Source organism: Anomaloglossus baeobatrachus, chromosome 3, assembly GCF_048569485.1.
Source record: "Anomaloglossus baeobatrachus isolate aAnoBae1 chromosome 3, aAnoBae1.hap1, whole genome shotgun sequence".
NCBI lineage: Eukaryota > Metazoa > Chordata > Amphibia > Anura > Aromobatidae > Anomaloglossus > Anomaloglossus baeobatrachus.
In genome coordinates this window covers 682,766,672-682,778,844 of record NC_134355.1, presented here as the reverse complement: position 1 = coordinate 682,778,844, position 12,173 = coordinate 682,766,672, and the positions used below count along the sequence as shown (strand labels likewise).

General features: G+C 45.9%; 1 protein-coding gene across 1 annotated transcript; it reads right to left on the bottom strand.

Moving 5' to 3' along the window:
* Positions 1-1,457: 1,457 nt before the first annotated feature.
* Positions 1,458-11,378, bottom strand: LOC142297407 (taste receptor type 2 member 40-like). Its single transcript, XM_075341635.1, has 2 exons — positions 10,664-11,378; positions 1,458-1,498 (listed from the first exon to the last, which is right to left on the bottom strand). Exons 1-2 carry the CDS (start codon positions 11,376-11,378, stop codon positions 1,458-1,460), a joined length of 756 nt encoding a protein of 251 aa, XP_075197750.1.
* Positions 11,379-12,173: the final 795 nt, after the last annotated feature.

Here is a 12,173-nt window from a genome sequence, read left to right as displayed (position 1 = left end):
GGACTTACATGTTAGTGTGGGGTTTAGAACTGTGAACCCCAAAATCCTGAGGATCACTTGCTAATTTCAGAATATGTGCGCTACCATTCTGATCGATTAAAAGTTCGTCGGACTGTTAGGGGTACTTTGCACGCTGCGACATCGGTAGCAATATGTTACCGACGCTGCAGCAATAGGCCCCGCCCTCGTCGCAGGTGCGATATCTTGTGATCGCTGTCGTAGCGACAATCTTCATATGCACTCACCTGCCCTGCCACATCGCTCTGGCCGCGACCCGCCTCCTTTCTAAGGGGGCGGGTCGTGCGGCGTCACAGAGACATCACACGGCAGGCGGCCAATAGAAGCAGAGGGGCGGAGATGAGCGGAACGTAAACATCCCGCCCACCTCTGTCCTTCCGCATAGCCAGCATGAGCCGCAGTGACACAGGTAGGAGATATTCCTCGCTCCTTCGGCTTCACACACAGCGATGTGTGCTGCCGCAGGAACGAGGAACAACATCGTAACATCGGTCATTCCGAAATTATAGAAATGACCGATGCTACACAGATCGCCGATTTACGACGCTTTTGTGAACGTAAATCGGCGCTTCTAGGCTTTACACGTTGCGACATCGTTACTGGCGCCGGATGTGCATCATTTTCAATTTGACCCCAACGATATCGCAGGTGCGATAGTTCTATAGTTCTATACTAAACTCAAGGATGACAAATAACCCTTACCGTCCCTGAGCTCACAATAATTTTACCTCTATAAACCCAGTTTTTATCAATGAATTTGACCTCAACTTACCCCCAGTTCAGCCGCAGTTCACGGAGGCTGGCTTAGTACCGGTTACTCTGCCGCCTGCTTCCACACTGCGATATAAAATGAATTACTTTTTCCCGACTTCTTCTCATAATATATATTACATCTTCCCCTTTTTTAATTAAAAGCCTCCATATAAAAGTAATCACTCTCATTAAATGGTATAACAAACATTATAACAAACATTTTCATTACAGTTTTTTTAAGTGTTTAGAGTCTATGACGGCAGTACAGCGGCACAGGTCAGTGTCTAATTCCCGGGTGGTACGGACAGTGAGGGCTCTCCATACCCCTATCCATGCACACTAACCATATAGGATAACTGGTTCTAGTACAATAAAGATTCTGATAATCCCTAAATCAATTATTTTATTTATTTATATATATTTTTTTATACACTTCATTGTAACTTAACCCATAATATTCCGTTTTTAACATTTTATAACATGGTTTTATAGGAATGTCTATCTTTTTTCATGATATCCTTTCTCTTTTGGTGTTTTTTAATGTTTTCCTGTTATATGCGTCATTGTAGCCCACCATTTTTTTTATTTTGGGGGCGTTTCTTATGTTCTTTTTTTTTCACCTTGTCTTGTATTTATGCTGCGATCTGTGAATCAGCAGCAGATATGTTATTTTTGTGCTGTATGTCCTAAAGAAGGGAGCATAGCTCCTGAAATGCGTAGACACAAGCTACAATAAAGGAATATTAGACGAAATCAGAAACCAAGTTTCAAAGAGAGTATAGAAGCTCTTAATATATTAACAACTTAATTAAAATACAAAACAATATAATACAATAATATATCGATATCAGCAAGGAACAAAATCGCCAATTCATCAGTAGAGATGAGCGAGCCGGTCGCGGTTCGGCTCGAGGTCGGCTCGCCGAACGGGGGTCCCGTTCGAGTTCGGTTCGTCGAACGTTCGACGAACCGAACTAGAACCAATAGGCTATAATGGGAGGCAATCACAAACACATAAAAATGCATGATAAATGTACACAAACAGTTAATAAACATTGCCATAACACTTACCGGTCCCCGCAATCCCTTCTGCACTCTGTCTCCTGCCGCTATTCCATCCGATGATCGCTGAATCCTCCCGGTGACGGCACTGCCAGCAGAGATGCAGGACCTATCGTGATGTCAAAATAGCCATGTGACCAGTCACGTGGCTATTATCTCATTGGCTACAGACTGGTCACATGACTATGACACGTCATGTAGGACCTGCGAGTGCATCTCTCCGGTACACGGTGCACATATGTGTATCGCCGTGTACCGGCGACATGCTCTAGCACACGGTCGACTCCCCGTTCCGTTAAGGACCGGCTGACACAGCCGGTCATTAACGGAGATCACCGTTGCCATAGCAACGCAGTTAGCGGTGACGTCACCGCTAACCGCGGCTCCGAGAGCACCGTTGCTATGGTAACGCGTCTGTCAGCGTTACCGCTGTTACCGCTGACAGCCAGCACTGATCACTCACGGAGTGAAGGCTGCACGCTGCTTCCCTATTGTAGTGAGGATTGTAGTGAGGATGAGGTTCCCCAGCCCCAAGTGATGGGCTGGTGAACCTTATCCTCACTACAATCGTCACTACTACTACACTAGTGAGGATTGTAGTGAGGATGAGGTTCCCCAGCCCCAAGTGATGGGCTGGTGAACCTCATCCTCACTACAATCGTCACTACTACTACACTAGAAAGAAAGAAGACAGAAGAGCAGGATCGTGGAGGGCTGACAGGGGGTAATAAAGATGGAGTCTCTAATGTGTCTGCGTATTTATTTCTATTAAAGTATTTTTTCTCTGTGTGGTGTTTTTTTTTAACCCTTTATTGGAGATTCTTAATGGCCGGGTCAAACGTGCCTGACATTAAGAATCTCTGGCTTAATACTGGCTAGTAAAACAAAGCCAGTATTAACTCATGATTACCCAACAAGCCACCTGGCTCCAGGGCTGTTGGAAGAGTTGGATACAGCGCCAGATGATGGCGCTTCTATGAGAGCGCCATTTTCTGGGGCGGCTGCGGACTGAAATTCGCAGCAGAGGCGCCCAGAAACCTCGGGCTAACCTGTGCTGCGGATTCCAATCCCCAGCTGCCTAGTTGTACGCGGCTGGACACAAAAATGGGGCGAAGCCCACGTCATTTGTTTTTTAATTATTTCATGAAATAAGTGAAATAATTAAAAAAAAACGGGCTTCCCTATATTTTTGGTTCCCAGCCGGGTACAAATAGGCAACTGGGGGTTGGAGGCAGCCCGTGGCTGCCTGCTGTACCTGGCTAGCATACAAAAATATGGCGAAGCCCACGTCATTTTTTTGGTGGGCAAAAAAATTCTACATACAGTCCTGGATGGAGTATGCTGAGCCTTGTAGTTCTGCAGCTGCTGTCTGCTCTTCTCCATACAGACAGACAGCAGCTGCAGAACTACAAGGCTCAGCATACTCCATCCAGGACTGTATGCAGAAGTTTTTTGCCCCCTGAAAAAATTATGTGGGCTTCGCCATATTTTTGTATGCTAGCCAGGTACAGCAGGCAGGTACGACTGCCCCCAACCCCCAGTTGCCTATTTGTACCCGGCTGGGAACCAAAAATAAAGGGAAGCCCTTTTTTTATTATTTCATGAATTTCATGAAATAATTAGAAAACAAATGACGTAGGCTTCGCCCCATTTTTCTGTCCAGCCAGGTACAACTAGTCAGCTGGGGATTGGAATCCGCAGCACAGGTTGGCCTGAGCTTTCTGGGCCCCACTGCTGCGAATTGCAGTCTGCAGCCGCCTCAGAAAATGGCATTTTCATAGAAGCGCCATCTTCTGGCACTGTATCCAACTCTTCCAGCACCTGCCTGCTATACCTGGCTAGCATACAAAAATATGGAGAAGCTCACGTCCTTTTTTTGTAGTTTTTTGGCAAAAAAAATTAAAAATGCTTCCCTGGATTTTCCATTGCCAGTGAAGGTAACACCAAGCAGTGGGGGTTAGCAGCCAGTAGCTGCTTGGATTACCCATAGCTAGAGCGCAACAGCATCAGGTGGTCTTTAGCTTGAAATATCTTGGAAATAGGAGTCATACAGCGGTTGAGTTGTGGCAGCTCTGCCATCAGAGTTTTGTAAATGGTTGTCTCCACTCAACCTGCAGCCAGGTAAGGCCGTGTGCGACAATGCTGCAAACCTGGGTGCGGCCCTTCGCCTGGGCAAGGTGACACACGTGCCTTGTATGGCTCACGTATTGAACCTTGTTGTCTAGCAATTTTTAACACACTATCCCGGCCTAGATGGCCTTTTACACAGGGCACGAAAATTCTCTGCTCACTTCCGCTGTTAAACTGCCGCAGCTGACCGACTTGCATCGCTCCAGAAGTCTTTCGGCCTGCCGGTTCATCGCCTGAAATGCGATGTGCCCACACGCTGGAATTCGACTCTCCACATGTTACAGCGACTGTGGCAGCACCGCCGAGCACTGGTGCAATACGTCATGATGTATAGCCTGGGCCAAAGAGATGTAGAGGTGGGGCAGATCACCCTGATGGAGTGGTCTCAGATCAAGGACATATGCACCCTTCTGCACAGTTTCAACATGCTGACGAATATGTTTAGCACTGACAATGCCATTATCAGCATGACAATTCCAGTCATTCACATACTGGAGCACACGCTAAACACTATTCGGAGTCAGGGGGTGGGTCAACAAGAAAAGGAGGAAGTAAAGGAGGATTCATATGCGAAAGGGATAACAACATCACCAAGGTCCAGACGTTCATCATCACCAAGGCGGCAGGCATGGGACGATGGGGGAGAGGGATTAACAAGGGCGCATGGTAGCAGGCAAAATGTTGAGGAAGGTGCAGGATAACATGAAGAAATGGAAGACGAACTGTCCATGGACATGGAAGACTCAGCAGATGAGGGAGACCTTGGTCAAATTTCAGTTGAATGAGGTTGGGGGGAGATGTCAGAGGAAGAAAGAACGGTTAGCACCTCTATGCCACAAACACAGCGCAAACTTGGTCCTCCTGGATGCACAAGACACATGAGCGCCTTCTTGCTGCACTACCTACAACATGACCCTCGGATTGTCAAAATCAGAAGTGATGATGACTACTGGGTTGCCACACTATTAGATCCCTGGTACAAGTCCAAATTTTGTGAAATAATTCCAGCCATAGAAAGGGACGCACGTATGCAGGATCTTAGCTCGGCTTTTCCACTAAACCCCCGTGGTGCACGGAGTGAATCTCCCAGTTGTAACTTGACAAACATGGGACTGTCTCGTCATCAACAGTCTAACCATACCAGTAGCACCGTATCTGGTGCTGGTAACAGCAATTTTATTGAATCGTTTCATAATTTTTTTAGACCATCCTTTGCAAGGCCACCAGAGAGAAGAAGTCTGACACATAGTCAACGGCTGGAGCGGATGATACAGGAGTATCTCCAAATGAACATCAATGCCATGACTTTGCAACTGGAGCCTTGCTCATTTTGGGCTTCAAATCTTGAAAAATGGCCTGAGCTCTCCACTTACGCCTTGGAGATCTTGTCGTTACCAGCTGCCAGCGTTGTCTCAGATTGTGTTTTCAGTGCTGCATGGTGTGTGCTGACAGATAAGTGCACGCATCTGTCCAGTGACAATGTGGACAGACTAACGTTCATCAAGATGAACTAGTCATAGATCCGCAAGGACTTTACTACCCCTGTGTCATCCTGGGGAGAATAAAGGCTTGTGGATTTGGAATGTGCTGGATGCAAATCTACCTGTGAAGTGTACAACTGGGGCACAAGTACTGCCACTGAAGGGGTGTCTGTGGGGCCCAATTTTTGGAAAAAAAAAGGAGAGACTGCTTGGAGTAACCTTTGCATTGCTTATAAAAATGATCCAAGATGAACAGATCTGGGATCAGCAATGACTTTGCTACCTACCCCGGTGCCATTCTGGGGACAGTTAAGGCTGGCGTATTTTTGAATGCGCTTGATGCAAATCAAAACATCCTTTTTGCAACTAGGGCACAAGTGAAGCCATTGAAATGGCGTCTGTGGGGCCCAATTTTTGGAAAAAAGGGAGACTCCGCTTGGAGTCCCATTGCTGTGTTTTTAAAAATGAGCCAAGATGAACAAGTCTTGGTTTAGCAAGGACTTTGCTACCTACCCCGGTGCCATTCTGGGGACAGTTAAGGCTGGCGTATTTTTGAATGCGCTTGATGCAAATCAAAACATCCTTTTTGCAACTAGGGCACAAGTGAAGCCATTGAAATGGCGTCTGTGGGGCCCAATTTTTGGAAAAAAGGGAGACTCCGCTTGGAGTCCCATTGCTGTGTTTTTAAAAATGAGCCAAGATGAACAAGTCTTGGTTTAGCAAGGACTTTGCTACCTACCCCGGTGTCATCCAGGGGACAGTTAAGGCTGGCGTATTTTTGAATGTGCTTGATGCAAATCAAAACATCCTGTTTGCAACTAGGGCACAAGTGATGCCACTGAAGTGGTGTTTGTGGTGCCCAATTTTTGGAAAAAAGGGAGACTCTGCTTGGAGTCCCATTGCTGTGTTTTACATGATTTTAGAATGGCATGCCATGCCTATATCTGTGTCTCCTCCTCTTTTTCCTTGTCCAGCTCTTTTGTTTTCGCATGACTATATGTCCTTGTCACTTTCCCATGTGTTTGTGTTGTCTTGGGAGTTGTTTGTCACCTTTTGGACACCTTTGAGGGTGTTTTCCAGGTGTCTTTAGGTGTTTGTGATTGCCTCCCATTGTTTTCAATCTGGTTCGAGAGTTCGTCGAACGGTTCGCCGAACGGTTCGTCGAACAGGGCACCGTTCCACGAACAGAACCGATCTCGAACTCTAGGGGGGGTGGCTCATCTCTAGTCACCACTCGACTGGCCACGTGTGTGAAGGACATGTCAGACCAGGTAGTCACACCAGTAGCATTTGACTGAGAATCCGGGGAGGGAAGTAGGGTTCACACACCCAATCCAGGAACACCCTGTTAACTCCACAGGGGTTCTGGGATACACTGCCCGTGCATGTAGAGGGCACAACCAGTTAGGTGGCGCAGCAGGTACGCTGTCCGTGTGCGTAGAGGGCACTCTCGGACATGTGATGCAGCAGGTATGCTGTCCGTGTGCGTAGAGGACACAACCAGACAAGTAACGCAGCAGCCGCAGCCCAGTTAATGCCACTGGACTGCTATAGCAAGGAAGCATGGTGCCTGACCCTGATGTGCTGAGTCACGAATCTTGGCGTGACAGGCACCGTTCGCCTAGCCCTACCTACCGCGTGAAACAAAGCTTATGCCAGCATGAACTCTACGTGAAGACTGCGCACCTCCGTGTTGTCTCCAGCCCCTTTTATAACCTGGGTCCGCCCCAAACCCAGGGTGGAACCACCAAGGTCCAATAGCACAGTGCTATGTCATCAGCAACGTTACCAGCGGCCTATCCGGAACTGCCACGTTATTCATGACCTCATGGCAGCCATGCCCCAAACACTTCACCAGTCATCATCTTACGACAAATGGTGAGGTGCCATATCATAGGGGTGGGCCTCCGCGAGCCATTCCGGAGTGGCCACATCATCAGGACACCTGATGTGTGTCGACCTATCAGAGCCTGCCACCTCACGGACATGCCCAGCGAGGTCCTTACCGGACCTAGCCTCTGATGCACTAAATGCCTGAGCATGCTCAGTTGCCTGAACAACAGTCTCGGAAATCAGACTATCTGCCTGAGCATGGTCAGTAGGCACAACACAGGACTTAGACACGGCACGGAGTCCAAGTACCCGTGCAAAGAGGCTTTTCGCACTAAGTGTAGGAGCATGCTCAGTAGCCTGAACTGAGGACTTAGGCTAAAAAATGGCACTATCAGGCTGAGCATGCTCACCAAACGAAACACTGGACTTAGGCTCTGGCTGGGGTAAATCAGCACACGCATGCGCACTTGCCACCACTCCACACTTAGACGTGGAGAAAGAATCCGCAATCTGGACGACTCGGGGCATGGCCAAAAATGGCAGCTGGCACCTGGGCGCAACAGGAACAGCAGCAGGCTGATTCGTAACAATATGTGTGTTACGGGGGGCTGTCTGATAACCTAAAGGAGTATCAGACAGTCAGGGTCCACGGTGCAAAGACTCTGCTGCAGACTGGCAGAGTGCAATACCTCTGTTAACTCACAGAAGGATATAATAAGTAAGTAAAGCAATTCCTCCCTTACTTGGAGGGTGTGTGGAATGATCTCTGTTAATAATCACAGAGACAAAGGCAATGTGTGCGAAATGGCACCTACCTAGGTCCGCTCTTCTAGTGGTGCAAAAGAGACGAACAGCAGCGTAAGCCGCACAAAGCTCCTACCTGCGTTCGCTCCACTAGTGTGCGAGCACACGAACCACTAGATATGACACCTGCCTAGGTCCGCTCTTCTAGTGGTGCAAAAGAGACGAACAGCAGCGTAAGCCGCACAAAGCTCCTACCTCTGTTCGCTCCCCTAGTGTGCGAGGATACGAACAACTGCCAGACGCAGTATAAGGAACGTTACCCTAGCGGCAACGTCCACCTACGAGTCGAACCACAAGGCCCAGCCAGACCATGTGCCTCAGGCACCTGCCTATGTCCGCTCCCCTAAGAAGTAAGGATACGGACAGCAGCCGAAGCTGTAAGGTATAAGAACGCTACCCTGCCGGTAGCGCTCACCTAGCATAGACAGAGGAATGCCTAGAGGAACGCGCACAGAGCGTCTACTCTTATGCATGAACCAAGAGGACTGAGCACCATGCGGCGTGTGTCAGGGTCTTATATAGACTCTGTGCCTCATCCAAGATGGAGGACACCAGAGCCAATCCGCTGCTAGAACAACAGGAGTGACGTCATGCTGGCCTATCACCGAGCAAGGCATCACAAGCACATGACCAGCGACCAATCGGCATAGAAGGTGTCAGAGACATGTGACCTCGTGTCAGCGATGATGTCACCCGCACATGTGCAATGGCTCCAAGATAGGACTTAGTCTCCGGCGCTCGCACATGTGCAGTAGCAAGAAATCTGGACTTAGTCTCCAGCGCTCGCACATGTGCAGTAGTAAGAAATCTGGACTTAGTCTCCAGTGCTCGCAGCAACCGTAACAATGTGCCTGTGTATATACAGTATACTGTTTGTGCCTGTATATATAGTATATGTGCCTGTGTGTATACAGTATATGGACCTGTGTGTATTTATATTTTTTGTTTTAATTCTTTTAATGCCCTTAGGCTAGTGCAGGGAAAAACCATTAAATTAAGGGTCACTTATTCTCCTCAGGACCAGCTATTCCTCTTTCCTACTCCTTTGGTCTTTGTTTTCAGGCTGCAACCATGATGTCATGACTAAATCACATGACTTAAGGCTGCTTTACACGCAGCGACAATACTAGCAATTTCGCTCGTGAAAGCACCGGCCCCTATCGTTTGTGCGTCACGGGCAAATTGCTGCCCGTAGTGCACAATATCACTAGTAACCATCACACATACTTACCTTCCTAGCGACATCACTGTGGCCGGCAAACAGCCTCTTTTCTAAGGGGGCGGTTCGTGCGGCATCACAGCGACGTCACATGGCAGGCGTCCAATAGAAGCGGAGGGGCGGAGAGCAGCCGCATGAAAGTCACGGCCACCTCGTTGCTGGAGGGCGCATGTACGATGTTGTTCGTCATTCCTGGGGTGTCACACATAGCGATGTGTGCTTCCTCAGGAACGACGAACAACCTGCGTCCTGAAACATTAACGACATTTTGAAAATGAACGAGGTGTCAACGATCAGCAATTAGGTGAGTATTTCTGATCATTAGCAGTTGCTCGTAGGTGTCAGATGCAACGACGTCATTAACGAGGCCGGATGTGCGTCATGAATTCCGTGACCCCCAATGATATCTTGTTAGCGTTGTCGTCGCATGTAACGAGGCCTTTACTGTCATGCCAAGGCAGATGACACAAGCTGCTCAGCCCTTTTATTAGCAAAAGTGGCATTATCACTGCAGGCTGTAATCATAGACAGAGCAGTAGCAGAGAGACATCACTAGATCAGGTAAAAATGAGTAACTCTAATTTTATTTATTTTTTTTGTCAGTGCAAGATGATGAACACACTCAAATTTAAAATAGAAGACCCCAAAAGGTGGGGGGCCAATGGTCAATTTTTGCACAGGGGCCCATTGATCTTTGTCTGCCCCTGCCTGTGACAGTTGCGCAGCGGAACTAAACTACACAGCTCTACAACTGTATAGTGGCCTTAGCGGAATATTGCACATCCACCCCCTATTAAATTGAATAGGGATGGACCTGTAGTATTCAGTCGCACCCCCAATGATCTGATATTGGTGACCTTTCCTAAGGAGAGGCCATCAATAGAAAGTACTGGAAAATCCCTTCAATGATTTGTCACATGCACATGTATTAATTTTTATTTTATAATTACATTATTATTTAATAAATATATTACAATGCACGGTATTTATCTCACTGTTGTTATATCACTTTTATTCTTATCAAATTAATTAATGTGTGAAATATTTGCTAAGCTATATCTATGTAAATCACTGTTATTCACCAGGTTGTTGCTTGAAAAGATGTATAGATAGATATAAATATCAAAAAAATTGTCCAATTCTTGTTATTGACTGCAGCATGTAAGACCATGAAATATTGACATAAATATCTTTTTTAGTTGAGTGTTGCAAGAAATGATGTACAGGGAGTGCAGGGAGGGAGGACTGGATATTACGGCTGAAATGATGGAAAATTCAATTCTATTTTTGTAAACTCTACCCAGAAAATACACACTCGAACAAATAAAGTACAAAATGTATAACACTAAGAAGAGGCTCATACTCTTTACGGCACTGAAGTGAGACTCTAAGTTTAGGCTTCGAAAACTGGACCCAGAGTTCCTCATCCGTCTGGTGTGCATCCAAAGAGAATGGAGTAACAGGAAATCGGCAACCAAAAATATTAGAAGCGGTGGAAAGGAGGCGGTGAGGAACAACAGGAACATGTTGTGGTAATTTTCATAAATGCTGACTTTGGATAGAGTCATATTTTCCATGGTAAGGTTTGTTGCATTCTGTATCTGTAGTTTAAAAACGCACCAGCCAAATGGAAGACTGGAAGATAATGAAATCAGTAGAGAAACCAGAAGCAATCTTGGTAAGAAGGAGGACATGTTGTTCTTTAGGAAGATAAAGAACTTCCAGTTGTAGTTTGTAATCTTCACACAGTAGAAGACACAGAGGACGGTGGAAAACCAGAGGTTAGTAGAATGAAGAAACATTGTGACTACTGGCATTGTAGACATGACCTGAAGGCTTCTGTTGGTCCAAAACTTTTCTAGAGGAGGAATGTGAGTCATAAAGACATTAAAGAGGAACAAGAATCTAGAAGTGGCCAAAGAGCTCAGGATTTTATCACCAATATGAAGAGATTTTATGGTTTTCCATCTCATGAAATTGGCAGCCACAATGAAGACGTTCATTATGATCCCCACAATGCACTCAATAAACAAGAGAGATGCAAAAATATACTGGAGAACAAGTCCCATTATATCCATCATAGTCTTCTGCTGAGATAGATAATGTGTCTCGTCTGCAGGGAAGAAGCCTTTGTGTTATGATCCGGTCACTCCTCTGCTTTTTACAGATTTCACGTCTGTTTCACATGTAAATTCCAGGCATCTTTTTCATTTCCATGCAAATTTGACATCTGACAGGACTATGAAAACATTTTACACAGATTCACTTACAAAATCAATGAAGGATGTGTATTTTGACCTGGGATGATATCATTCTTCATTTATTTTTTTATTTGATCCATTTACCATTCCATGCAATCATATTTTCTTGTTCTATGAGTTGGCTCATACCAATCATTTTACCATATATTAATTCAAAATGAGAAATAAAATCAGTACACTGAAACAGAGACGTGAAAATGTGGAAAAGTTCATGGGGTATGAATAGATTTTCAAGGCACTGTATGTATCACCCCCCACCCACTTCAAAAGATGTTCGGTCTTTCTTACAAATAAGACCCTTCTGACATTGAAGGAAATCAATATTTAGTACAAGACTACAACCCCTGGCAAAAATTATGGACTCACCTGGCTCTGAAGATCTTCATTCAGATGTTTACTTTTGTTTAAAAAAAAGCAGATCACAGACGGCACAAAACTAAAGTCATTACAAATGTCAGTTTTCTGGCTTTAAGAAACACTAAAAAAAATCATGAAAAAATAATGTGCTAGCCAGTATTGGTTATTTTTGAAGACCAAACAGGGAGAAAAAAATATGGAATCACTCAATTATGAGGTAAAAAATATGGAATCACCCTGTAAATTTTCATTCCC